Raw genomic sequence first — 26,859 nt, 5'->3', positions numbered from 1 at the left:
ACAGCAGATTGTAAGCAACTGCAGCCTTGAGGTGCTGCCACCAGTCTCATCTATCCGCCCAAGTGCATAGCTCAGTTTACAGCTGCTCGTGGTTAGCATATGACTTCCAATTGACACGAACATATGTGACTGCAACAGTAATAATAAATGTCACCCTGGTGCCCTGTTGCCCTGCTGTCTCCGCTGTTTATTATGCGAGTTTGAGTAGAGGATTCTCAAGGCGACGGCAGTCTGAATATCTGGCAATTACTCGGCTGTATTTAGCTGCAACGGCAGGTGCCTTTGAATGCAATTGAATTAGCCTTGCTTTGAGGCGAGGCATTTCCCAGATTGCCAACGAATGTGCGACCAAAGCATACCACAGTATAAATAGCAATTGTCCTGCGCACTTATACTTAATTGTTGGCTATGTACACATAAATTGACTTAGGTCAATTAACAGCCACTTACGTAGGCAATACAAGGCGCACAGTCAAGCATTGGAGTCGGACTGACTTAAGCCCAAATTAACCTAAATGGCTTGCTGATAAAACCATTCCAGCATTGGCGGCATGTCTCAACTTGTCACTTTGACAAGTAACACAAAATGTATGGGCGTACACGGCGTATGCGTTATAATTAAATATTCTCGCTCGTTGGGTTCGTCCTGCAAACTCGCTCAGGCTACATTTAGCATCAACTCGGGCACTTCATTTCATTTTATGCATGCCCACATTATTATTTAATGCATTTATAATAGACAAGTCAATTTACCTAGAACCCTTTGCGCATGCTACATGGCGTATGCGTAATATTGCACTTGATTTTTCAACACAAAGATGTAGCAGGGGGGACAGCTGCACACTGCATGATGCTGAGAGTTAAGAGAGTTAAGAGCTAATTCAATTTTATTTCCTTTTAATTAATTTGCCCTTTCAAGTACATATATTATGCGCGTTACTTGTTCGTAAAACTCTTTTCATTAATAACTAGCTTTTAACACAAAAAAAAATAGAAGCAATTTCTATTTACTATTTACTATTTTCATTTTTTATTCCGAATGTTAAAATAAATTTCATATTTATTTTTTGATTTACTTAAAGCAGAAACCTAGTTTGCATAGGCTTAATAAGAAATTATATCCCAAACATATTTAACATCAGATCAAAGATCTAAGTCACAAATATTTTGAATGCTTGTGGCATGCAGACTTATTTTAAAGTATCTGTGTGAAGTAATATTGAAAATTATATGTCAATAGTTTTAGTCAAATAATCACAAGTTTCTATCAGTTGGCCGACCAAATGTTGATTTAAATCAAAAGTGCTGATGGACTGATGAAAACTGCGCATCAAAAAACGAGCCAATCTATTGACTTATTTCCCCAAAGGCAACAAAAAAAAGAAAATAATTCAACCAATTTTGCTTGAGGCTGGCAAAATTATGAGGCGCCAAATGTCTGGCGCGTTGCACAAAATGTCAACATTGGACGCTTGCCTCTGGGGATAAACCCGAAATGTGCACAGTTTTCCATGAAATCTAAAGCCAATCGGTATTGGCAACATATTCTAATGCAATTTACATGCGGAGCATCACGGGGCGTATACTTATTGTGAGAAAGGTTCATCAGAAGCCAAACATAAATATTGTGAAAATTTTGATTTGGAAGATCACAATTCTGCTTATTACAAAGTTTTTATAAATCTTTAAGTCGCAAAGAAATTCGGAAATTGTGTATTTACTTATTACGTATCTTTTTCAAGTATCCAATAGATTTCAAGTATTTTTTTATATTCCCATATATTTGTATGATATATGATTATAGTTTATGAAAATGATAAAACATTTCACTTTTCCCCAAAAAAAGTAAAAAGTTCCCAAATACTTTCTACTCTTATCAACAGGTGAAAATCAACAATGGGCCAAACAAGCGGCAACTAAGTGCGGCTGAAATCCTAACAGGTAGATTAAACAGACTCTTTGTCAAGATGTATGGGCTGCTGTTGGAGAATCTATCCGAGTACATCAAGTCCGTGTACGGCGAGGAGAAATGGGAGGACATCAGACGGCAGGCGGGCATCGATTCGCCATCATTCAGCGTGCATCAGGTGTATCCCGAGAATCTGCTGCAAAAACTGGCTAAGAAGGCGCAAACTGTGAGAATTAGATGGCCCATATATAAGCTTATACTGACTTATATATATATACTCTGTTTTGCAGGTGCTTGGCGTTTCCGAGCGCGAATTTATGGATCGTCTGGGCGTTTACTTTGTTGGCTTTGTGGGTCAATATGGCTACGATCGCGTGCTGTCGGTGCTGGGACGGCACATGCGTGACTTTCTGAATGGCCTGGACAATCTGCATGAGTACCTTAAGTTTTCGTATCCGCGCATGCGCGCACCCAGCTTTATATGCGAAAACGAAACCAAACAGGGCCTCACGCTGCACTATCGATCGAAGAGGCGGGGCTTTGTGTACTACACGATGGGACAGATCCGGGAAGTGGCGCGCTATTTCTACCACAAGGAGATGCACATTGAGCTGGTGCGTGAGGAGATTCTATTCGATACAGTGCACGTAACCTTTCAGCTGATATTCGATAACCGGGCTTTCACACTCGCCTCCCTGGCCATGACGCGCGAGGAGAAGCATTTGCCCATCAGCGCACACGTCCTCTTTGAGATATTTCCATTTTGCATCGTGTTTGGGTAAGCTTGTGCACATAACAAATCCCCGGCGAGATTAGGTAACAACTGCCACCCCTCTTCTACCCCGAACCCCGCCCTTTTGTACTGACAGCGCTGACATGGTTGTGCGCAGCATTGGCAACTCCCTGATGGTCATATTGCCGGAGCTATTAGGCAAGAAGATTACAGCCTGGTTCGACTTGGTGCGCCCGCTAATTGCATTCAAGTTTCAAACCGTATGTGCCCTGGGCCAGCGTTTATGCATATTTTCTAATTAACTCAAACCATTAGATACTTAATCGCACCAACAACATATTCGAGCTGGTTACCGTGGATCCGGTTACAGAGCGTTTGGATGCACAGAACGAGGACTTGCTGCTGCATGACGATGGCAGCGAGCCGGAAAAATCTCTCCGACTAAAAGGTAAAATTCTGCATATAATTAATAAAAGAAAACATAAAGTTGCAACTTCTTAAGCAGCCTCTAAAAATATATAGTTTTAAGTTATAGTAAGTATATAGTTCTATTTTCTATAAAGAATTTCAATTTTCTTCTAACAAACATATTCTGTCTATATGCGTTTTTGTGTAAAATATTCCGGAGGAATTAAGCATAGTATATATGAAAGTAATCTTCTCTTTCTTAATTTCATGTTAATTATTGTATATAAAATACTTATTTATATAAAATTTTATATATTATTAGTTATACGAATAACATAAAAGCAAACCCTATATCAGGATCTTAAAAATATGTACATATAAACTTTACGAGATAAAATTTAAATTTTAATATTTATTAAAAAAAAATATACTTTTCCTTTCCTGTTTACAGGTCAAATGGTTTATATGGAAAACTGGCGCATGATCATGTTCCTGGGCACGCCAGTGATGCCCGATCTGACCTCGCTGATCACAACTGGTCTCTACATAAACGATCTGTCCATGCACGATTTTAGCAGAGATCTCATGTTGGCGGGCACACAGCAGTCCGTAGAGCTGAAATTGGCGCTGGATCAGGAGCAACAGAAGTCCAAGAAACTGGAAGAGTCCATGCGCAAACTGGATGAGGAAATGCGGCGCACCGATGAGCTTCTCTATCAGATGATACCCAAACAGGTGGCGGATCGTTTGAGACGCGGCGAGAATCCCATAGATACTTGTGAGGTGAGTGCCTGAATCATCTAATCATCTTAATACCTGATACTGAGACTGACCTGCAACTATCCCACAGATGTTTGACAGTGTGTCCATATTATTTTCGGACATCGTCACGTTCACGGAGATTTGCAGTCGAATTACGCCCATGGAAGTGGTATCGATGCTGAATGCCATGTACTCAATTTTCGATACACTCACAGAGCGCAATTCTGTGTACAAGGTTGAAACTATTGGCGATGCCTATATGGTGGTGGCTGGAGCACCGGATAAGGATGCGAATCATGCCGAGCGAGTCTGTGATATGGCCCTGGATATGGTCGACGCCATAACCGATCTGAAGGATCCCTCCACGGGACAGCATTTGAGAATACGTAAGACAGCGTATCCATTAAATTGATTCCATATATTTTCCCCTTATTCCTCACATCCCTCTTATACTTGGAGCAGGTGTGGGTGTACACTCGGGCGCCGTCGTGGCCGGTATTGTGGGCTTAAAGATGCCACGTTATTGTCTGTTTGGCGATAGCGTTAATACCGCCTCCAGAATGGAGTCCACCAGTATTGCCATGAAGGTGCACATATCGGAGTCGACTAAGGTGCTGATTGGACCGAGCTATAAAATACTCGAACGCGGCGAGATCGATGTCAAGGGCAAAGGCACCATGAAGACCTACTGGCTGGAGGAGCGTGAGAATCGCCTACCGCTACAGCTAACCGCTGGACTACAGTTGCATCCGATGTCCGCAGCACCGCCGCTTACACCCATGCCCAAGGCCATTTTGCCGGCGCCTAAGCCACAGCCACCGATAGCGCCGCCGCCAGCCGATCCTCCGCCGGCGGCCATGTCAAATGTGGTGCTGGGTGCCAGCGGTGCACTGGTTGCTGCCACTACAATGGCTCATCATGCGCCAGCTGCAGCAACAGCAGCCACAACAGCCACAGCAGCGGCAGCAACCGATGAGCGCAGCAGTCGCCTCTACTCGCCGGTAACCTTCAAGGATGTGGCGAGGAGAAGCATTGCCAACTCGCCAGTGCGCAGCAGTGCTGGCACCGGCTTTTTGCCAGAGCAAAATAAGCGGCGCGAATCCCGCTCCAATTCCACTGGTCACGTTTTCATGCGCTCGCCCAGCGACATCTTCGGCTCGCTTATATTGGACACTGAGGAGTTTCTGGAGGATTTACAAATCTCGCGCGGCCCATTGGCCAACAGCAGCAACATCGGCAAAAATAGCTGCCAATCGCCATGTGGATTTAGCCCAACGCCACCATTTCGCATTGGCAGCGCTCCGCACAAACCGCGCCCAAGCAATCCCGACAAGTTTACGCCCGAGGAACTGGCCGCCATGGATCAGCTGACGCCCCCTTCGACCGCACCGCCTAGAGAGTCGGCAAGCTGCAGCAGCGCCAGCATGAAACCATCCACATCTAATGCCTCGTTGGAGCGGGAGAGAAGCATGAAGTTAAAGTATGTATGAGCTCAACAACATATTCCACGGCAGCACCTCCATTCTAATTAGAAAAATCACATTTTCCACCAGCACTACCCGGGAGGCGGTTAAGACACCGCCGACAGCGCCAGTTGCATTAATCGCTACCACATCCAAGGAGAACTGTGTAACTCCAACTGCTGCTGCAGCTGCAGCTGCTGCTGCTGCACCAACTCTTGAAGTTTGCCCCATGCACCGTGGCAAGCCGCCGCCGACTTTGGTCGGCACAGCACCAGCTGTGGTGCCAGCAAGCAGCAGCAACATCCGACCTGTATCGAAGGATTCCATATCATCCGTTTCTCTGCATTCACCACCACCGCATCGTTCCAATTCCGCGCCGGCCAGGTGGGCACTTATCCCTATCCCAAAACTAAGGCTTCGAAGCCTAATCTTATTCATTGTAGACCCCACTCTATGTCCAAGGCGGCGCGCAAGGCTTTTCTGGCCGCCAAGCAAACAAAGGCCATGGAGAAACTGGACAAGATGATTGAAGAAGCGCATGAAGTTGAATCTCAATCGGCGGCAAAGGCGGCCAATATGCGCCTCGGCATTTTTGGCCACGATGGTGGTGGCGATGATCTGGGAGCTGCTGGCTGTCCATTATTTCTGCCACCACCACCGCCGCCTCAGATCTTGAGTCGTGCCATGCCCAGCTCCATATCCGATTCGAGCATTTGTAACCATGGGTAAGAGATTGTGTCAAGTAGCTGGGACAAATTTAATTGAATATTTTCTGCAGCCACAGCCATGCGCCCAGCTGTCATCATCCGCTGCACGAGCCCAAGATGAGCAACAGCCAGAGCTTCCAGCATGCCCGCAGCTCCGGCCCCATCTCACATCAGTGCTGCAGCGGCTTTAGTCACGGCAATGGACGACACTCGCATCGCATGCACTCGAATGCCTGTACCGTACTATAAATGAGCTGGGATAGCAATTGGAACTGGCATTCGAAATCTTAGCATGCCCCTTGAGTCATATCGTCTATATCTCAATGTTCTCACGCGCTTCTCTTGGAGTATAGTCAGCAATTATTAGATCTTAAATTGTAGTTAGATGTTGATTCTCATACATATATATATAATTAAGTTTTGCACGTTAGGTTACTATAAAAAAATATATTTCAATTTATTATTTTCACTTAACGGCTACTTTTGTTGAGTACATTCAGATTTGCTTCCCGAATATGAACTGATTTATCTAACTGTTGCGGTCGCTTAGCAAACTTCGCTTTGAGAGAGTTTGAGTCAAAATTGAGTGAAGTTTGAGCTGCGTCAGCAATTATGCGTGGGATAGTACTCTGATGGGAACATTGACAGTGGCGTGATATTTAGGGTGAATTGTTTATGTCTACCAAAGGGGGACAGTTTGATCTTGACCAATGTCGATGTTATCACCAGGCTCTTTGTTTACAATATTAGAAATGTTTATAATTGTGCTTATGCTTATGTGCTAAGTTATGTTAAAGGGTGGGTGCGACTATGGATATGTCACTCCCCCAACCATTAGAAAAGTGCCTGTCCTCAGGTGTTTAAGTTTGGATATAGTGTAACATTTTCTTCTTTTACAATTGGTATATCTCCTATTATTGTAGGTGTTTCTTCTACTTTGGGTTTTTTATATTTTATAATTAATTTCTTAGGTATGCTTTTGAACTTATATGTCAAATACAGTGTTAAACTTATTAATATGATTACAAATATGGTTATTGTAATTATCTGGAATACATTGTTAAATTTTGTATGTGCATTTATAATTTGTTTCGTTTGTACAAACGAAAGTGGTTCTAATTTTATAACATCATTGCTTACGTAAATGCTTTGAGTATAATCTAACATATTGTTTGAAATTGAAATTTCATTAATTTGCAATGAACAATTAAAGATTTTTATTATATTGTTTCCTTCTATTGTTATTTCGTTATTTATACAATTATGGTTTAATATAGTTTTTGGTAAATTCCAAGTTAAAATTATATTTGGTTCTATGTAGTTGATTTGAAAATTTTGCAAAATTTTAGTATAACTACATTCTGATGTTATTTGGTTTAAAATTCCTGTTAAACATTCATTATTAATTAATTTTTTTGTTTCTCTGCTATAAACTTTTTTATCTTGGGTAAAATATTTTTCATGAGCTATTTCTGTCAAAATATTATTATTTTCATCCGGGTATGGAATTATTTCGAATACCGGGCTTTTTATTATTTCTCGAGGAATATGGGATATTATCAGTATTTCGTTTGTATCTGATTTAAACCAAGTGGAAGTTTTTGTATTCAACAATTTCTCAGAATTAACATGCAACAAATAGTCATGTTTTAGTAATTTTGGGTTAAAAATTCCTAATCTTGTGAGCTGCATTCCCATCTCAATGTCTTCTATATATTCTGTAAAGTGTTGTAAGTTAAATATAAGGATATCTAATTTCTTTCCTTTTTGTTTCTCTTGATCTAGTTCGTTCATGATTTCTATTCCTTTGTTTATAGCTTCTATTATATAATTTAATTCGTTAACCTGGACGCTGTTTTCTGCTAAGTTGCTTATTTTTTGTTCAATTTCTGCTTTGTCTTCTTGATCTAATGTTCCAAATAAGTATTTATATGCTGTTCCTACTATGTTAACTAAACCTCTTTTGCTGCGTTTGGCTATTTTTAAGCCGTTTATTTCTCTGTTTAATTTTTCTACTAGGTATTCGATTTGTATAAGGTTATTGAATTCTTTACTTTGTTCAATTAAATTGTTAAAAGTTTCTTCGGTTTTTGTTATATTAACCGTTAAACAGTGGAATTCGTAATCTGTCGGAATGTCTATGGTTCCTGTTTTAAATATGAGATATCCGTTATGGGCTTTGATAGGATTAATTTCAATACTCTGTGCATTTATATAGTTTACAGTTATTGATAGTAATATTATAATAATTAATTTAAGCTGGTGCTTGTATGTTTTGATCGCTGTCTGTTGTTGACCTGTAATTGTTATATTTGCTTTGATTAGTCTTCTTTTTCTTTTTGAATTTGGTTTTGTAATGTGTTATTTTCCTGCCTCTGTTAGTTTCCTCAAAATGTTTGTCGTCGATTTGTCTTAGTTCTCCTGTTTTCTTGAACGGGGTTGTCGTCTTTGATTTAACTAACGGTGAGTGTTTGTATCTAGTGTCAATTTCATAATTTGTTCGTTTTTTGTTGAGATTATTTATTAGTTTTTCTTTATTAGCTTGAGTGTCATACTCTGGTGTACCTGCATATATGAATATGTCCGCTGGTGTTCTGTTAGTCGTTTTGTGCTTTGTTTTATGATTGTACGTGTAGAGTATAGTTTCAAATTTTGTAAGTTTATTTTCGACGTCTGAGTCGCTGTTAATGATTCTTAGTTTTTCGTTAACTGTCTTATGAAATCGTTCTACGTCGGATATACCATTTTTACTAGTGGTTATATTAATATTTACTGCTTCTGATTTTAGCCATAATTGTAAAGCTGTGCACATAAAAGCTGAGTCTTTGTCTGCCTTTATTTCGATGGGTTTACCCATTTGGTTGAACACTTGTAATATAGCTCGTTTGGTTTCTAGCCAGTCTCTACTTTTTATTTCTATTAATGATGCAAATTTTGAATAGATATCAATGCAAGATAAAAATTGTTTATCTCCTACTATGTAAAAATCCATTACATATTTTTCTCGGATATTAGCGATTTCCGGAGTTATTTCGAAAGTTAATTTTGTATCTCTGTGTTCTGTTTTTGCGATGTTGCAAATCTCACATTCATTTATTAGATTTTGAATTAAATTTTGATAATCTGGGAAATAGTGGGTTGCTTTGAACCAATTAATAGTTTTTTCAATTCCTGGATGTAATAATTCTTTGTGCTTTTTTAATATTAATTCTTTGAATTCTGCGTATGTTTGAAGGTCTATTAATTTTGTACTAGTTTTCATTGCCTTTGTTGAATTATTTGGACTTATTATTTCTAAGTAGGCTTCTTGAAAAATTGGAAAATCTGCTTCGTTGTGGAAGTATAGCACACTTTTCTTTGTGCATAAGTATTCTGTTATTAATTCTTTGGCATGCGTATTAGTCATGTCTTTGTACGTAATTTTTATGTTGGTTTTGTGAAAGTAATTCGTAACTTTTGTTTCGTTCTCGGTTCCTTTTTCAAATTCTATTTGTCGATTATAATAATTAAGTGGTCTTTCTGTGATTTGTAAATGGTTACTGTTGTCTTCTTGGTGTAATACACTTTTTTTTGAATAGTTTTGAGTTTGTAGGTTTGAACTTTATTGTTCTTTGATTTTGCACTTTTATTTTAGGTTAAAGTTTGTGATGGATTATTGGTTAAATGTTTTTTTTTTTTTGTGTGTGTGTCTTAAAAAGACTCAGTAATAACGTATTGCAGGGATCAAACGATATGCAAAGCCAGTCGTTATTAACTGTAGTAGCTTTATTGCCCAAAGGGTCAATATTATTAAGCTACTAATGACCCGAAGGTTCTTGTGCGGATACGTATTCGAGAAAATTTTTATTACACTCCGACAACACTTTCGGTCGCGATTGTGCGTTAGATCTGGGAATTAATTATCCTTTAGCGATCTTTAATTTTTCCCGACGTATCCTACCGGCTGCGCCAATTAAGTTTTGCACGTTAGGTTACTATAAAAAAATATATTTCAATTTATTATTTTCACTTAACGGCTACTTTTGTTGAGTACATTCAGATTTGCTTCCCGAATATGAACTGATTTATCTAACTGTTGCGGTCGCTTAGCAAACTTCGCTTTGAGAGAGTTTGAGTCAAAATTGAGTGAAGTTTGAGCTGCGTCAGCAATTATGCGTGGGATAGTACTCTGATGGGAACATTGACAGTGGCGTGATATTTAGGGTGAATTGTTTATGTCTACCAAAGGGGGACAGTTTGATCTTGACCAATGTCGATGTTATCACCAGGCTCTTTGTTTACAATATTAGAAATGTTTATAATTGTGCTTATGCTTATGTGCTAAGTTATGTTAAAGGGTGGGTGCGACTATGGATATGTCACTATATATATATATGTTACATGTGTATCTACAGGTACTATTTATATACATATATATAACTATAGTTAGTTGAAAGGCTTTATTGTCCATGTCTATTAGAAGAAAACAAAAAAAAAAAAACACTGTTTAAACTGTTAAAATCGAATAGTTATATTTCTACATATATTGCTTATAAATGTACCTTGATAAATATTCTACACAAGCTACAAATTTCTGGACCTCTCGAAAATGACAATACCAAAACGAACATTTGTAATTTAAGTTAAGGCTTAACCCATCTTGGCACCACCTGAGGCACACATGTAGACATAAATGTGTCCAAATAAACTGTATACCTTTATCTATATGGACTTAACTGTATTATATAATCAGCGTACTATCAAAATGCTTGTTTATTTTTCTAAATTGAAAATGAAATGAAAAGTCGGAACAAGTGCGGTGATTAAAATTGATTAAAAGTTTATATTTGTATTTTCCGAAATACAATAATTGTATTTGGCTGACGTTCAAAACCTCGCAGCCAGCCATAGATTGTTATTTTCATTAAATATATAACACGAGAGTTGAAACGGAACAAATGCGAGACGCTAAAATGTTTAGGGAATTGTCTAAAATTGGTTCCGTTACTTAATTTTAATTGTTAGGCAGGTTTTAAAATTCTATAACTTAGGAATTGGTTCACAAATAAAGTTTGATTTGTATACTTTAGCCAAACCACCAGCTCCTTAACAAAATGAAATTAAATAGTTGTAATATCTTATAATGTTGACATAAATTATCGTACTTAAATAGACGTTCCACTAATTGTTATCAATTTTAAATGCAAACTATTTTGGAAATAGTTTTTCAGCTTAAACATAAATATAAATGCACTTGCTTGGAGTTTGTGTGCTCTTAAATAAATATGGAAATAGTTGCATTAACCAGAGATCATAAAATGACAAACAATATTAATATTAATGTGCTAACTATTTAATTTTGTTGGTATGTTTTCTGTTCATAGAGCTGTGTTTAAATTGCACTATAGCATATCACATCTGAAATAATTGCAAGCATATAAAATACAAAATGAAAAAAACTGAAGTTAAAAATATATATATCTATGTATATAGTATGTATGTACTTATGTGTAAATAACCACATGTTAAGCGTAGCAATTTTTTGTTTTAAGGTGACTAGATTTTTGTTGGGTTTGTTGGTTTTTGCGGTGGGGTTGTTCAAGCAGTTTCTGTAACAGTGTTCACCGATTCATCATTGGAGTAGATGAGAGTGCCATCCAGCGTTTCGATTGTCTGTATGGTGGTCTTGCAGTAAAAGCAGACCTTGGAGTTCATCATATGCTGCATAATGCAATCGCTGCAAGATTGATGTTTGCAGGGCGTAAAAACGGCAGTGATCGGCTTGGCACAGCAAATGGGACACAACGAGTCCTCAGAGGGTAGCGTAATATCTGAGAGCAGAGTCTGTTTGATGCGCAGACTCTCAATAAGATGGCGCACATCTTCGATTTCTTCATGGGACACATGGGTCGGATCTGTGAAAGATAATAGGCTAAGTAAAGAACATTTTATGGAATGTTAAACAACTCACAATCAGAAAGCGCAAACTTAATAATCGGTGGATCTGCGCGTATGCGCTTGGAGTTATTGAGTTGTGGCAGACGCACATCATTAGTCAGCGGATCAATATGTGGTCGCGACGAGGGATCGAAATTGCCACGAGGTATCTCCTTCTGCTCAAGCAGCGGAGTGCGTATCTCGCCTAGCGCGAACTCTAGTGTCGCAAACTGAAAACTGGGATCGGTGAGAAAGGCGCGCGATATGCGTGTCACCTTCTGCGGCGTCACATCGTTGTCCAATTCGGTGCGCAGCAAGGCCAACAATATGCCCAATGCTGCACTAATGATGGGAAAGTGTGTGACGGCATTCAGATCAGCAGAGCACATATCCACCACAAACTGGAAGCAGCCTGGCGGCACTGTAACGCGTGATAGCACCTGACTGATCAGCTGGCATATGCGATTCAATAGCAAGTCACTATTTGGACGCGATTCATCGGTCACAACGTCCGGTACCACAGTTATGATCATTTCCAGACAACGCATCAGCGATACTGTTAGCTCAAAGCACATTGAGCAGATCTTCAGTTGCTTTGGCTCAAAAAGCGTGTTCTCCTGACGCTGCGCTGTGTTTTGTATCTATAAAAAGTATTCGAGAGATCATTGAAAATCGAACATAAGCCAAAAGCAGTTGCTCACCTCTTGAAGCAGCAGTATGAACTCTGAGAAGGCCCAATTTAGCTGACTCAGCACAGAGTTAAGAAAAGTGGTGGCAAACGGTTCGTCCTCAAACATCTTAGAACCAATTAAGCGCTGAAAGTGTTTGGACGGATTTGCCGGCGCCACATTGTGTAACAGACCGGTGTGCGATTCGTTTTTCGAGCGACTGCGGCACAGTCCCTGTTGCAATGGCTGTGAGCCACCTTGCCACACACTGGGCTGGCGCGAATCCTTAAAGGCATAGCCCTCGCCCAGCCAAAAGCGCAACAACAGCCAATTGCTTTGACCCCAAGCGCGATTCTCGTAAGGTCGCAGCAGAGCACGCACTAAAGCTGCCTGAGAGCGCTTTGAGCTACGTTCTAGCGCACGCACGCCCGGCTTGTGGCACGTGAGTGTGCCCAATGCCTGTAACAACGAATCTTTGCAGGAGGCAAGCACAATACGCGAGTCTGCCGAATGCAAGCCCAAAAACTCTGCCGCCGCATTGACAGCGCACTCGGCATCCGCCACTTCAAACTGAGCGCGCATATCATGATGACTAAAGTCCATGACAGTGTCCAGCAAAATGGGCAACGTATTTATGTAAACCTCGGGTACAAATGCAAAGAGTGGACCCATGCTCGATGCGCTCTATAACCAAGGGATACTTATATGAAGCAACAACTTTTGTAAAAATTGAAATCCTTGCTCACCGTTAATGTGCGCACGATGCGCTCCATAAGCCATATCAACAACGAGCGCCGTTGGCTGTTCAGTGCTACAGCGCGCAGCCAAACTTGTTTCCTTGCCAGCGATATTGAACGTGTCTGTGGACGGTAAAAAAAAATAATAAGTAAGTGAATTAAATGGGAAAGTCTGAGAAGATCACTCACTGCAAACACATTTTGTCGCTGACTGAACTTGGAGCGCAATTCGGACATTATATGATGATGATTGTCATTCATACAGACATTCGCATGCTGTTCCAGGGCCATCAGTTTGCGTTCGATATCCTCACGATAGTATTTTGTCTCTTTTAGCACCTCATTCAGCGTAGCAATCTCATCACGCACCCCAGCTATCTTGACTATATATTTGTGCCCGGCTGAGTAGTAAAAGAGCACGCAAATATCCAACAGCTCGCATACGCTAGCCTCTGAGGATAAGCTGCCTGGGGCTGTGTCTGTATTTTGCGCTATGCGCGGATTAAGAAAGTGGGTGAATGTTGAGTTGTTAGTGCCTTGCGTGTGACCAATCACCGCCACATTATTAATATTTTCCCCTAGCAGGTAAAGTGTGGTATCTGAAAACGTTGTATCTTAAAAGTTGCGCAAACTAATTAGCAGCACTCGCTATACGCACCCACTTCGTTGACCCGTACAGAATTGCGATCCTCGTCATAGATTTGCTGGGTACGTTCTGTGCCCAAATAGGAATCGATGTCTCCCCTATGCACCTTACGAAGATGCGACAAAACTCCGCCAACGCGATCAAAATGCATATAATCGAATGTCCCATCCACAAAGTAATCGGCATTCACTTCCATAAGGTGAGTGGGCAGCTCATCCTTAAACAGTGATCGCACTTGATCGACTAGTATACAGACAAAGGCAAGAGCCACTGGCGGATCCAGCGGATGCTGTATGCTAGACTGCATAAAGAAAAAGGCATGAAAGGGCTGCAAAATAAAAAAGAATTGTTTAAGTGGAAATGGTCTGGATGCTAATAGCAATAACTAACGCGCTGCTCCATGCTTAAATCGATGACATAACGCCGCATTTTGTTAAGAAAAAGTTTGCGACTTGAAGGAGATTCTCCGTTGCCATCTGTGTTGATCATCAGCGTTTTTAGCAAGTCCTTTTGGGCTGCGTACAAAGCTTCAGTGATCTTGCGCACCTTTTCCACAGCATTTAAATATTTGTCCTTGGGTCCATCAATGCCCTCTGTCCAGGCCATATAATCGGGCAGTATTTCCTCCATTATATAAAACTCCAGCGGATGTACGTACAAAAAGAAGGCCAAGCTGGAAAGCAACAAAATAACGCATGTCATGTGCAAATCCACAAACCATACTTTTCAGCTTACCAGTGTTTCTTGAAGAGCTTGCCCTCTAGCAGATACTTGCGTGTTTGCTCATGCAAGCAGATACAGTGGAGAACGCTTAGCGCCTGTCTATGCTTCTCATAGTCCATGCCCTGCACGGTGTGCGTATAGATAGCCAAGAGGGCATTGACCAGTTTGCGCAGCACAAACTTAACTTCATCGGCCTCCATAAAGTTCCAGAACAAGGACAAGAGGCCCATGAGCACGCTATGTGGATTTTCTTTTTCAGCCGGCAGTGCAGTCATATTTGTGATACGCTTCAGTAGCACATCCTCAATGATATAAGGATCAAATATCTCATTCGTGAAGCGCTCAATGAGCAACGTTGCAAATATACAGTAGACCGTCTTCTTGGTGGACACTCGTATTTCGCCAGTTTTTTGGCTTGTGCGTGACTGTGCGTTATAGTGAGAAAAGATGCCAGCCAAATTGATGAGATAGTCCATAATTAAATTGGCGCGACGCAGCTTCAATATGGGGCGTGCCATCAGAGGTTGAAATCCGGCCACTGGATATACAAACGGTCGATTGCCAAAGTTTGCCTGTACGCCCTGTGTATAGCCCAAAGAGATGGCAGGGAAAAATGTAATGCCCGGCCCTCTCTGAATCTTGTCAAAGGCCACACCCATTGATCGCCCATTACGATAGTATTCAATAATCTCGCGATCGATATCAATTGTGACACCTATGATATCACCAATTTGCCACTTCTCGCCGTATCTGTTGAAATTTTAGCATTAGAATCAAGAGTTCGATTTCAAGGACTCCAACTTACTTTCTGGTTGAGATGTGCCAGACCTGTTGCTTGCTGCCATCGTAGCCATAGCTGAATTTTGTGTCGCCCACACCGCTATTTTCATTAAATCCACAAGTGCCCGCCGCCCAGCCCATTTGCATGACGCCTTTCGTATGCAATTGGATCTAGTAAAGCAAACAAGACTTAATTAGAATATGTCGATAACGCGCACGTGCACCCCATGCTCCAAAATCTGTTTAGAAACTTCAATGTCATTGACCGTTGGCTAAGCAACCACCAATCCATAGCCATAGACCATACCCTTACCCCAGCCACTGACCGTAACAACGATGATTACCTCATACATCCAACGACCGCCATAAACGCAACAATTTGCGCGCACCGTGTTGAAACTTCCCTGGGAACGCAAGGCCAGCCTATCGGTAGACACACGCACAGTTGTCGTGTAGTCCACATCGAAAATAGCTAATTCGGGACCGATGCGCGACTCTGTCTCCATATAGAGTTTACGTATCTCCTCATTGCTGTCAGTTTGTATCTGCTGAAACTTGTCATCCAACCAGTTCCTCACAATGGTCATTTGCCTACAAAAGATTTAGAATATAAGATAGATTCCTATCCTCATGTCTGACAAATGATGCAACGCACTTTGTCACGGAAAGCTCATCGAGCTTCGGGGTTCGCGGATCCGGCACAGTAGAGCAATTTGCTCCCTCCAAATCATCTTCCAAGTCAGAATTGTAGTTTTCCTGATCCAGGTGCTCAAAAATGTCCTCATTGAAAACTTTCACGAATAATTTTGATATCGACATCTTGGCACGGTTAGTGTTTGTAATACATGGCTTGCTTTATACAGACATACATATCAATTAACAAATTTCAAAGTCGGCAGTTCGATCTAAATATTTGATTTAAACATAATAATTTAAGAACAAAGTGTGAACGTATGTCGGCAGTGAGTAAAATACCAAAATGTTATCAAACTAAAGCAGCTGATTGATTGCAAATTATCGATAAGCTATCGATAACGTCAACTTTTGTTGACGCGTCACATTTCTGATTGTAGCCCAATTTTATTGAAGGCAAATTTATTATTAGAAATAACTATTGAATAAAAATGAGCAGCGACTGGGACGAAATAAAACGCTTGGCAGCTGACTTTCAAAAGGCGCAGCTGACTTCCACGCTACAAAAGTAAGAAACAGTCAAGTAACTAATTAACAGCTGTCACCTTATAAACTATTAACTCTGGCCAGGCTTTCGGAACGGAATTGCATTGAAATAGTAACTTTGCTGCTGGAGAAGCAACTGCTAGATGTCGTTTTTACGAATGATGGCAAGGAATACATCACCCCCGACCATTTGGAACGCGAAATACAAGATGAATTGTATGCAAACGGTGGTCGCGCCAATCTTGTAGAGGTCAGCAAGACTCTAAATGTTGATCTGTCGCGAATTGTTACGCTGGCTGAACGTATAGCGGCCGAGAATCCACATATACACCTTTTGCTTGGCCAGCTTATCGATGAGGACTATATTACGCATATTGCGCAGGAGATCAACGAGAAGTTGGCGCAACATGGTGAAATTTCTATATCGGATTTAACGTCACAGTTTGATCTGCCTTCGGACTTTCTGCAGCAGAATGTGGTGGAAAAGCATTTGGGCAAGATCATTAAGGGTCGTCAGGATGCCAGCAATCCTCGCGTGTTTTTTACCCAAGCATACATACAACGTTGCAAGGCGAAAATACGTGGCGCTCTGGCAGCCATCACCAAGCCCACCAATGTGGCTGTTATTCTGCAGCAGATCAATGTGCAGGAGAAGATCTTTCATTCGCTGCTCGATGAAATCTCGCCAGCCGGACAAGTGACCTCTAAACAGGCCAATGCTCAGTATGTGCCGCACATTTATGCCAAGACACAGGCTGACTGGGTCAATTCATTTTACAAGCAAAACAGCTTCCTGGAGTACGAGGCTATCAACAAACTGGGCATTTCCGATGCCAAGACCTATATACGCAATCAATTCCCGAACGAACAGTTCCTGTTCCTTAAGCGTGTTGCGCTGGGCGCACGTCTTATTGAGTTGACCGTGGTGTCCGCCCTTAATGAGTGCAGTGCCACCAAGCATTATCTAGATTTATCCACCATATTGCCATCTAATTTGTCGGAGGAAGACATTGCCGAGGCTTTCGACGCAGTCATAGCCCAAAAGCACTGCAATCCCAGCCATTTTGTATATCTAGAAAGCATCGGTAAGTGATCTACACTTGAGATAACGAGGCTGTTCGAAATAACGAGGCTCTCTACACTCTTGTTGCAGTCTTTTCCCAGGCATATCTTACAGAATTGGTACAACCATGTCATGACATGGCTCTGGCACTGGCCAAATCAGCCATCGACAATGGCGTCTATCAGCAATATATTGTAGAAAAAACGCTGGCTCAAAAAGGCAACAACCTGAGCACCTCCCACGATGCAGATGACGATAGCAAAACGGACAAGCGCGATGAGCGTCGCAGAAAAGCGGCCTCTGGCAAGGCGGGTGGCGGTGCGCAAGGACGCGAAACTAAAACCAAATCGACCAAGAAGCATCAACGTGGCCGTGCGGCTGCTCACAATCATGACAGCGAGGATGAAGAGGACACAGTGCAGCAGTCAGCTGGGAATACGCGCAAATCCGTAAAAGCGCTTGAACTGGTCAAAAGTTCGGATATCATAAATCTAATCAAGATCACACTGGAGGAAGAGGGTCTAGAGCACTTAGCCAAGCCAATTGCTGCGCTCTATTTAAAGTAAATTGAACTTCAGTTCGCCATGTCTCATTTTAAGCTCATTCCTTTTGTATTTCCATACATAGCCAGCTAAATCAGGTCGCGTTATCCAAGGCCCAGGAATTGTATGAGGCAACTCCGCAAACAAATCGACGCCAGACTCATGCTGCCATACAGGAACGCGTTAACATGCTGCTTGTCGACATACGTCTCTACGAAAAGGGCCTAAAGCTGTTCCACGCCGATACCCAAACGCAACTGGTAAAATATTTGCTTAAATCACTGGGTAACGAGATTTGCAATGAACTGACGCTTTATGTGGCCGCCGAATGCAGTCTATCGGTCAAGTCCACAAACCTGAACGTTGATCAACGCATTAAACTCATACAAGAGCTTGGTAAATTAAAAAACAAACATTCAGTCGTGCCATTTGCACTCATTTTCTGGCTTATTCCTGACTAGATGCACAGTACCGCAACGCTTTACTGGAACAAAACAAAGCCTTAAACAGAAGCATTGAAGATTTTGAGCTGGCCACGGAATCGGTTCTGAAAGCGTGTAGTATGATTATAAAAAAGGCTGATAAGAAAAAAGATCGCGCACTGATTATTGGTCACAAAGAGAAGTTACTGCAACAGTTACTGGAGTGTCATGAGCCCGCACTTTTACTTCATCTGGCTGCGCTGATACTCTTCACCACAATCACTGGATGCATTTTGCATGCGTCCGGCAAATTTGTTTCGGCCATCCTGCAACACATTCGTGCTTCTCTCAATGAGCCGCAAAATGCCCTGTTGTTACGTTATCATGGTATGATAGTATTAAGTTAATCTGTTCGAAATTAACATGCCAACTTCTTGCAGATCTCGTCCTGCAAATGCTGCAACAAGCAACGCCTGACAGTGCCGAAAGCAAGTCTATTAACGAACAATTGCAGTCGCTGCAAGCGGAGGTTGTGGATCTCGCCCAGAACTATTCCCGTGCATCCGTCTCTAAGGCTGATTAAAATACAATCTAAAACTTTCGGACTTCCAAAAAAAAAAAACAGTCCAGATTAAAGTATAAATTCATTTTCAATATAATTGGTTATGGTCTGCTCTAAAAGAAATATGTGTTTTGGAATTGTTAAGTATTGTGTAAATAATTTAAAAATTGTTTTATTTTTGCTATGCGCGCAAGTCTCCTAAATACAATCAATAAAGTTAAGAGTGTCTGAATTTGTATCACTTTTTTTAGGTTGCTCAAAGTAGTACTAATCTACGTAAGACAATCAAAAAACAAGAGGCTTTGTCCCGAATTAGCTTATATACTACAGACTCTTTTCTTATTGAAATTTGGTTGTCGAGGGTTTTGACTAACCAACAAAATAAGCGATTCAAATATTTAAATAAACATATGGTTATAAAAGTATGTACATCATTGTTTATGCATTATTTGTAGATAGATTCTTGAATAGTTGCCGACAATTTTGAGCAGTTTTATAGGAGAACCGGGGGATTTAGTTATTGTTAGACTTTCTAAGATAGGAAATATCAATAGTATTTAATTGTGGTTGACAATTCAGACGCAAAAATCTATCATTGAGCTAAGTTTAAATCGCGATAAGTGTGATTGGTATAAATTTATGTAATGTATGCACTTTATAAGCTATGTAGTCTTTGTAGTATCTGCTTCGCCTTGTCGCAGGATTGCCTATCGAATAAAATAGATATATACATGTTAAATTGAATTTTTCTATTATCAGAAATGTCAATTCCTCTTTAGATACATACATAAGTAGTGGATTATTAGCATCGCAATTATCCAGCGTTTGTCGTATATAGCTTATGAATAACTCCAGATTCTTCAACGTATCGCTGTTGGTCAGCAACCAAACTGTTGGCAGAGTATTCACAATAATATAGACCTTGCTAATTGCATCATTTGGAGTGCATACACGCATAGCCATAAGAAGATAGCGATTTAGCAGAGCTCCTATGGCTAGCTCCCGTAACGGCTTATCGGCCAGAATACCCTGCCAGCTTAGAAAGTTGCGAAACAGTTTTAGACCACTACAAAACTGACGCTGAAAGAACGAGCCTTTGGCCTCCTGCACCCTTTAATTGAAAACGGATTAAAATTTATTTTATTTAAACCTCTTCGCCTTAAAGACTTGCACTTACTGCTTGGGAAAGATGGGTATAAATACGTCGTTTTCCAGCGCGAGGCGCATTCGTTCCAAAATTGACTCAAAAAGCTTTTTCAGTTGCTTGTTGCTGCTGCTGAGCGGGAATTCACGACCCAGGCGGTTGATAAAGCCTACTAGCCGTAGCGTTTGTGTCGTTGACAATGGATCCCAGCACTCCGCAACCAGGGCTAAATACAAACAATATCCAATTAACTTAATTAACCTAATCTATTATCCGTGTGTGTATGAGACAGCACTTACAGTTCACTTTGGGTAGCACAATCTTTTCTATCAGCGAGGGCACCAGATTTACATCGGGATCCTGCTTTAGACGCTCAACCGTTTCATCTGACTGGCAGGCGTAAAGCATGCACGCCTGATACCAATTCATTGTTTCAATGTCTGTGTACTCCTCTAGCAGTGGCGACCAAAGTAGCAACTCATGACGCACCAATGGCGCTAATAATTTAGGTAGGCAAAGGGGAAAAAACGCATCCTGATACGAACTCATATCCGTTTTACGCCAAGCATAAAACTTAACAAGTATCAGATCGATTTTACAGAAATCGTCAGTGACGTCATCGAAGACATCTGCTGCTTGCGATTCGATAAGTTCCTTTGCGGCTTGGCACTGTTCCTGCTGTTGATCAGCAATCTCATCGTCGCTGGACATGCCATCCAGATGGGAGGCTAACAAATAGTTGCGCTCACGCTCACAGCGACGTCGCGTGCGACGGCCTTCTCGCTCGGCCGCACGACGCACTTGCTCCTCGTGTTCCGGTGTTTGACGTGCAGCAGCTGATAGTGGTTCTGCAAGTTGAAATCGAACTTGAGACGAAAATAATAAATAAATTAATTTTAGCCGGCTTACTTGATGCCTCAGCCATCTCCTTGGCTTGATCGCGCACGTCTTGCCGCCGCCGATTGACTAGATAACGTTGATTCTTGCCATACAGCTGCAGGGCACGTTTCTCCAGATCATTTATGAGCGGCAACTTGGCGGCCAGACAGTCGACCAAATCGTTAACATAACATTTAATCTCTTGATAGAACTTGTATTTAGCGGCCGCCGTAGGCGCATTCTGGTGACACTCAAGCTGTTGTAGTTTCAAAGATTTTAATTCGGCTGCAATGCGCGCAATGCTGGCACTGTGATCCTCATTTCGCTCCTGTAGTTCTGTCAGACGCGTTAAAATTGCTGTGCGCATTTCCTGTGGTGTCCGCAAAGCCGTCGCCTTTGCCTTTTCCCTCTTGGGCTTGGCTACGCTGGAACGCATTACCGATGCCATGGCACTTTTTCTGTCAATGCTGGTCTTTGCATATGCCTGCTCCAACAATGTTGCCGTTGATGGCGGCACCTGTTGCGCTATATGCTCCAGTTCCAAGGGATCATCGCCACTGGGCGCTGATGGCTTGATCATGAAACGTGAAAGCACGGTTTCATGCTGAGCGTGCACGAGTTGGGCGCCAGTGACACCTTTGCGTATCTGCTGATTCTCCCATTCGTGCATTTCGCGATCGGAATCTTCCTCGGTTACTAAAGTGAGAATCGAACAAAGATTTAATAAATTGTATGAAAGAACGAACGAATTACTACAGAAATGACGTGCTGTTGCCGTCTGGTCTTGGACTCATTGTACTAGCTATCAGACTACTACATACAATCATTCTCAACGGCATAAAACTGTTCACGACGCTCTTCACGCTCCTTCCGACCCGTTATGTCATTCATATCCATGCGCTCTTCATCGTCCGACTGATCGCCTTCGACATCTTCACGTGGCAATCGCGTGCTAAGCTTAGGCGCCTCCTTGGGCTCCTCAATGGGTATGTAGTCACCAGCACCTACAAAAATGTTTTCATTAATGCTCTACAGACAGTAAGTCATTTTACGCCATTACCCTGCTCCCTAGCTCGCTGTCTGCGTTTTCGTGCCGCATGGATCATGGCAGCATCCGGTATGGAACCGCTTTCCAGCATTTGCTTCAAGTGCTCTGGTTTTGAGAAGCGATGCCGCGCCTTATCATGATCTCTATCATCCGTCTGTTCCTCGTCGCTCATATCGTCGCGACCAGCGCACAGCGCGGCACGTCCATTTAAAAGAACATCAGGAGTTTCTGACTTCTTGACAACAAGCTGGTTTTGGGAGCAAGAGTGAAGCAAACATTATTGAATGCATTTACAGGAAAATTAAGAGCTTTACAATATATATTGTATACACATCGAGACAACCAAACTGAGTCTCATATACATATGTACGATTCATTTTCCATCTATATATTATATAATATATATATATTTTTTTTGATCAAATATTTCAAAATTAATGGGAGCTAAAAAAGTGTCTCTGAATTTAAAGAAGACATTTGTATTGCTCGTGTTGGTCTCGAAGTGCGTACCAGCTTTAGAAAGGAAACATGCATTAGTAAGTGCGAGGGAATGGTTAATTGAAAACAAAGGTTGAATGTGCAATATAGATCTTAAATAAGCTTCAACTTATTTGTAATAAATATTTAGATTCTGACGAGGATCTATCTTATGGCTGTAGCATTGTTTCTGGAGCAATTTTGTATTAATGTTGCCAATCTGCAGATTTGAAAGTAAGCATTTAAACAATCAAGCCAAAGATATATCCAAGATTATATGTATAGCTTATTTTTTGGTTTGTTTTTCCTATTGTCAATTAAACTGCTCCATATTATTTTTATATATTTGATTGGTACGTAAATCGTAAAAAATTGTTGTTTTTTGTAGGAAAATTGAATAATAATAACCTTACCACAAAGTCGTCTGTGCGTATTTCGGTTTGGATCATATCATTATCACACTTTTTACTTTTACTCTGTACTCTACTAGACAGATTGGCTGGACCAGCACCCGAAGCAGTGGCACTGGACGACTCTAAATGCTGGATAGTACTACCATTCTCGTAACCCGGGTGTCCGCTCAGTCCCGTGTGTTCCGCACGTTCCTCGCGCTTCTTCTTGCGTCGCTCCTTGTCTAACATTCGCATGACTTTCTTGCTGTGCGAGGATTTGCGCACTTGAAACACTTCCCCATCGTCCTCTGCATGAATAGAGATTAATATCAAACGCTTTACATTGTCATTCAAATAAGATCATTCACTCACCATCGTCAGCAAAACTAAGAAGTGCCTTAGGCTTGTGTTGGACAGTGGTTGCACCAGTTGTTGCTCCACTTTCATCGGGTGGTCGAATTGTTTTTTTGGCTTTTGCATCTTTATCACGCTTTCCCGATGCGGAAATTATAGGCGGAGGCGGTGGGGGCGTTTCCATACCCCCATCAATGTCCATAGCCGACGCATCATCGTCCTCGTCTGCATTACTTGAGAATACGCGTCGCTGTATTTTCTTTGGTTTGCGAAAAAGCGACATTTGCTACACTCTATTACACTATTATGTTAAACGTAAATTAGAATATTTAACAATAACTAAAAGCCAAATTTAGCACACACGACGTTTTCGCAATAAAAATTCTTCGATCCTATAGTCGATATCACCGACTCGATAACATGTGGCTTATCGAATATAGACAAGGGCTGCATTAAACAAGATTACTCCACCGTTAAGCAGCATTTTGCCGGGTCTTATGATAGCCTTTTTATTTAACGCAAAATAAACTAACACTTTACAGAAAACTTAATATGCCTTAGATTATTGTACCTTTTCACATATAATTGGTATTTTCTCAAATTAAGCATAAAATAAATTGCCAAAATTTATATTCTTTTAAAATGAATCTACAATTTCTGCTCAAATGGTAAACTGTTATTAAAATGTAAAGTTCTAAATGCCTCATATAAACGAGCCACGTGAACGAACCAGGGGATTTAGTTCGGGATTTAGTACGTAGGTTCAGTTCAGTAAGTCGTTCGAACGCACTTATACCGTACGATTCGGTACTGTTTAGTTTCGCTGGGTTTTGCCACTTAAACTGAATTATTTTGTACGTTAGCCTAATATTAAACAATGGGTCTCAAAGGCTGTGAGGTGCAATTGGACAATCCATGGAACACTTACTACGCTGGGCAAACTGTCAACGGCCAAGTCAAAATAACTTTTGACTCGCCCAAAAAAGTACGAGGTAAGAGTTTGATTCAAATATATGTATTCTGACCTGTATAATTGAGTTGGTATTACTCATAAAAGTGACGGCATCAACAGAGCAGCTAATGATAATCAATTTATATACTAGAGAACCAAATACCTATTTGGTTTATAAGACAGCTGGTTTTCTAATCTCCCATAACAAAAACCTTCTGCTCAGTCGCAAAAAGCCGGTCCCGTTAGTCATATATATGTAAATAAAACACCCATGGTGTAGTTTTTTGGGTGGACCCTGTTTTGTTTATTGTATTTGTATACCATTCTGGATCTGGATACAAACTAAAAACATAATACTCCCAATTTTTTAAAATCTACGCATTAAATTTGCCAAATTAATTTCTACACAATGAGCATTAAATATTTAATTGAGGTCAACCTATTGGTACGCAACAGTGGAATGATGCTGTTTGCGATGATGTCATCGGTTTGGCAGTCATAGAGCGGGACAGAATCGCAGAGCTGAGCATTTGTCGCAGTAGCCAGTTATTTTTAGCATTTGCGAGACACGCAGTCGAGGTGTGCGAGGTGTGGCACAATAATAAATTGTAAATTCTTTACAAGCACAAGAAAATTTTCAACCACTTGTTCAACGCAGGCATTATTATACGTTTTTTGGGCGAAGCGAACACGGAGTGGACCGAGGAGCGTAACGTTACAACCAGTGAGGGCAAGACTGAGAACGAGACTACGCACCTGAAGGGACATGAGGAGTACTTCAAGATACAATACTACTTGCTTGGCGGCAAGAACAGTAAGTCATGCTTTTCCATCTCGATTAATCAATTGTAAGGTTAACATCCTTTGTTTTATAGGTTCCGAAACCGAGCTGCCGCCGGGCACTCACACATATCCGTTTACATGCGCTCTACCGCCCAATTTGCCTTCCTCATTTGAGGGTGAATTCGGTCATGTGCGCTACACCATCAAAGTTACTTTGGATAGGCCTTGGAAGTTTGATCAGGATATGAAAATGGCATTTACTGTTATAGCGCCAGTTGACTTAAATCTCAATCCACGCGTTAAGGAAACGTTTAAGCTTGAACTGGAAAAGTCATTCTGTTGTTTTTGCTGCCGCTCTGGTCCGTTGTCCGTGATCACAAGCATACCACAAACTGGTTATGTTTCGGGTCAAATATTGCCCATAACCTGTGAGGTTGATAACACCAGCAATGTGAATCTCACCGCAGTTAAATTTGAATTGCGCAAACTTGTCACGTTCCATACGAACCAACCGCGCAGTGAGAAACGCGAATCAAAAGTGATAATTGCCCAGCTGAGCGTTGGACCAGTCAACGCCGGAGAATCTCATACATTTACACAGCAAATGGAAATACCTGCACTGCCTCCAACTAACTTACTGAATTGCGGCATAATTGCTCTAGACTATGATTTGCATGTGGAGTGCGATGTAAGTGGACCACATCGCAATCTAACCGGCAAAGTGCCAATTACCCTCGGCACAATACCACTGGCTGCTTTAAAACCACAAACAGAGGATCCCTCTCTAGCACCCACACAACCGGTTAGTCCAGTTAGTCCGCCCGGCGATGGCGGATTGGGTGGTGCCCTTGGCTGGAATGTGGCTGATAGTGCCGGAGGCGCACTGTACCCTAATATTCGTTAGTACAAATTTAATTCCCATGACTAAACAAGCGGTACAAGTGATATTTTAATTTTTTTACAGCGCCACCACAGTTTGTGGAAACAGAATACCGTGCACCAATCATAAGCGGACGTGATGATTCTGAACACACTCAAAGCATTGGAGACAACACCTTTGCTCCGCGCTATCCAACCTTTCAGTTCAAGAACGCGACAGCACCAGCAATAAGCCCTTAATTTAATTGTGGCACTGCTATATTCCAAATGTGCTTCAAATTTGTTAATCTGTCTATTATTCAATTTTTTTTATTACGTTTTATTCACTTCTCATTTATATCTAAGCTTTCCGTCCAAACGAAAGCATAAAAATAATCGTCAGCCAAACACATTGTTAGTCAATTTGAAAATCTCAATTAAGCCGCTCAAAATATTAATGTATATTTGTATTTGCGCGAGAGCTAGTCGAAACTAAGAAGTGCTCGTTATAAATTGTATCGATATTAAACACCTCTATTATCACTTCTGTCTTTATGTGCTATACAAGTTTGGTGAATAAAAAGCGGGATCAGGGCACACATTAACAAGATTTCAGCTGAAACAGACCAGTCCATAGGCATACTCAATGACATCCTTGATAGCATGAAATACCTGAAAATTCCGAGGAAAAAATGACGGTTTTATGGACTTAAGCTTGTCATATATATTTGTATATATATTTGTCCTAAAAA

The 26,859-nt window shown here is 41.2% G+C and overlaps 5 protein-coding genes across 8 annotated transcripts in view; 3 read left to right on the top strand and 2 right to left on the bottom strand.

Annotated features, from left to right (window-relative positions):
* The window catches only part of Gyc88E (Guanylyl cyclase at 88E), a 56,364-nt gene extending 49,461 nt beyond the window's left edge, over positions 1-6,903 (top strand). Inside the window, exons 3-12 of one of the 2 annotated variants that reach the window (XM_032434609.2) lie at positions 1,884-2,135; positions 2,200-2,687; positions 2,779-2,902; positions 2,958-3,090; positions 3,502-3,833; positions 3,901-4,198; positions 4,275-5,292; positions 5,345-5,659; positions 5,719-6,000; positions 6,054-6,903. In XM_032434609.2, the coding sequence (XP_032290500.1) occupies positions 1,968-2,135; positions 2,200-2,687; positions 2,779-2,902; positions 2,958-3,090; positions 3,502-3,833; positions 3,901-4,198; positions 4,275-5,292; positions 5,345-5,659; positions 5,719-6,000; positions 6,054-6,231 (3,336 nt within the window). In that variant the 5' untranslated portion in view covers positions 1,884-1,967 and the 3' untranslated portion in view covers positions 6,232-6,903. The remainder of the gene's footprint in view (positions 1-1,883; positions 2,136-2,199; positions 2,688-2,778; positions 2,903-2,957; positions 3,091-3,501; positions 3,834-3,900; positions 4,199-4,274; positions 5,293-5,344; positions 5,660-5,718; positions 6,001-6,053) is intronic. The other variant, XM_032434611.2, reaches the window with a different exon arrangement.
* Positions 6,904-10,960: 4,057 nt separating this feature from the next.
* On the bottom strand, positions 10,961-16,388 carry Kpc1 (Kip1 ubiquitination-promoting complex subunit 1). Its single transcript, XM_002053638.4, has 11 exons — positions 16,108-16,388; positions 15,797-16,043; positions 15,478-15,623; positions 14,685-15,422; positions 14,340-14,622; positions 13,962-14,277; positions 13,493-13,902; positions 13,313-13,426; positions 12,600-13,250; positions 11,933-12,539; positions 10,961-11,876 (listed from the first exon to the last, which is right to left on the bottom strand). Exons 1-11 carry the CDS (start codon positions 16,269-16,271, stop codon positions 11,560-11,562), a joined length of 3,993 nt encoding a protein of 1,330 aa, XP_002053674.1. The 5' UTR covers positions 16,272-16,388; the 3' UTR covers positions 10,961-11,559.
* Positions 16,389-16,493: 105 nt separating this feature from the next.
* On the top strand, positions 16,494-19,456 carry Ufl1 (UFM1 specific ligase 1). Its single transcript, XM_002053639.4, has 6 exons — positions 16,494-16,653; positions 16,716-17,716; positions 17,785-18,256; positions 18,322-18,632; positions 18,698-19,045; positions 19,099-19,456. The coding sequence occupies exons 1-6, from the start codon at positions 16,577-16,579 to the stop codon at positions 19,239-19,241; spliced, it is 2,352 nt and encodes a 783-aa protein (XP_002053675.3). The 5' UTR covers positions 16,494-16,576; the 3' UTR covers positions 19,242-19,456.
* On the bottom strand, positions 19,366-23,925 carry LOC6629719 (PAX3- and PAX7-binding protein 1). 3 transcript variants are annotated; one of them, XM_002053640.4, is made up of 9 exons: positions 23,533-23,922; positions 23,182-23,468; positions 22,304-22,538; positions 22,065-22,247; positions 21,274-21,939; positions 20,664-21,212; positions 20,398-20,590; positions 20,008-20,331; positions 19,366-19,927 (listed from the first exon to the last, which is right to left on the bottom strand). In XM_002053640.4, the coding sequence occupies exons 1-9, from the start codon at positions 23,795-23,797 to the stop codon at positions 19,876-19,878; spliced, it is 2,754 nt and encodes a 917-aa protein (XP_002053676.1). In that variant the 5' UTR covers positions 23,798-23,922; the 3' UTR covers positions 19,366-19,875. The 3 variants fall into 3 exon arrangements, with proteins under 3 accessions (XP_002053676.1, XP_070063840.1, XP_015027133.1); XM_070207739.1 differs by lacking the exon at positions 23,533-23,922 and having other exon boundaries at positions 23,177-23,314; XM_015171647.3 differs by lacking the exons at positions 19,366-19,927; positions 20,008-20,331; positions 20,398-20,590; ... (1 more) ...; positions 21,274-21,939; positions 22,065-22,247 and having other exon boundaries at positions 22,352-22,538; positions 23,177-23,468; positions 23,533-23,925.
* A 356-nt stretch (positions 23,926-24,281) lies between these two features.
* Positions 24,282-26,650, top strand: LOC6629720 (arrestin domain-containing protein 17). The gene is made up of 4 exons (XM_002053641.4): positions 24,282-24,506; positions 25,125-25,280; positions 25,342-26,148; positions 26,214-26,650. Exons 1-4 carry the CDS (start codon positions 24,392-24,394, stop codon positions 26,366-26,368), a joined length of 1,233 nt encoding a protein of 410 aa, XP_002053677.1. The 5' UTR covers positions 24,282-24,391; the 3' UTR covers positions 26,369-26,650.
* The last annotated feature ends 209 nt before the right edge of the window (positions 26,651-26,859 follow it).

Source organism: Drosophila virilis, chromosome 2 (genome assembly GCF_030788295.1).
Source record: "Drosophila virilis strain 15010-1051.87 chromosome 2, Dvir_AGI_RSII-ME, whole genome shotgun sequence".
In the NCBI taxonomy this organism is placed as follows: Eukaryota; Metazoa; Arthropoda; class Insecta; order Diptera; family Drosophilidae; genus Drosophila; species Drosophila virilis.
Note: the sequence above shows the minus strand (reverse complement) of the source record. Positions and strands in the feature narration are given on the sequence as shown.

What these genes read in the sequence shown, in the direction of transcription:
- Kpc1 (XM_002053638.4), bottom strand. Translation starts at nt 16,271, where the DNA reads ATGTCGATATCAAAATTATTCGTGAAAGTTTTCAATGAGGACATTTTT. An exon ending in GCGGTCGTTGGATGTATGAG is followed by an intron (nt 15,624 to 15,796) that starts GTAATCATCGTT and finishes TTGCTTTACTAG; the next exon opens with ATCCAATTGCATACGAAAGG. An exon ending in TAAGTTTGCGCTTTCTGATT is followed by an intron (nt 11,877 to 11,932) that starts GTGAGTTGTTTA and finishes TATCTTTCACAG; the next exon opens with ATCCGACCCATGTGTCCCAT.
- Ufl1 (XM_002053639.4), top strand. Translation starts at nt 16,577, where the DNA reads ATGAGCAGCGACTGGGACGAAATAAAACGCTTGGCAGCTGACTTTCAA. An exon ending in ATTGCTGCGCTCTATTTAAA is followed by an intron (nt 18,257 to 18,321) that starts GTAAATTGAACT and finishes TTCCATACATAG; the next exon opens with CCAGCTAAATCAGGTCGCGT. An exon ending in CCTGTTGTTACGTTATCATG is followed by an intron (nt 19,046 to 19,098) that starts GTATGATAGTAT and finishes AACTTCTTGCAG; the next exon opens with ATCTCGTCCTGCAAATGCTG.
- LOC6629719 (XM_002053640.4), bottom strand. Translation starts at nt 23,797, where the DNA reads ATGTCGCTTTTTCGCAAACCAAAGAAAATACAGCGACGCGTATTCTCA. An exon ending in TCTTAGTTTTGCTGACGATG is followed by an intron (nt 23,469 to 23,532) that starts GTGAGTGAATGA and finishes CTATTCATGCAG; the next exon opens with AGGACGATGGGGAAGTGTTT. An exon ending in TACGCACAGACGACTTTGTG is followed by an intron (nt 22,539 to 23,181) that starts GTAAGGTTATTA and finishes TCCCAAAACCAG; the next exon opens with CTTGTTGTCAAGAAGTCAGA.
- LOC6629720 (XM_002053641.4), top strand. Translation starts at nt 24,392, where the DNA reads ATGGGTCTCAAAGGCTGTGAGGTGCAATTGGACAATCCATGGAACACT. An exon ending in CTCGCCCAAAAAAGTACGAG is followed by an intron (nt 24,507 to 25,124) that starts GTAAGAGTTTGA and finishes TGTTCAACGCAG; the next exon opens with GCATTATTATACGTTTTTTG. An exon ending in CTTGCTTGGCGGCAAGAACA is followed by an intron (nt 25,281 to 25,341) that starts GTAAGTCATGCT and finishes TTTGTTTTATAG; the next exon opens with GTTCCGAAACCGAGCTGCCG.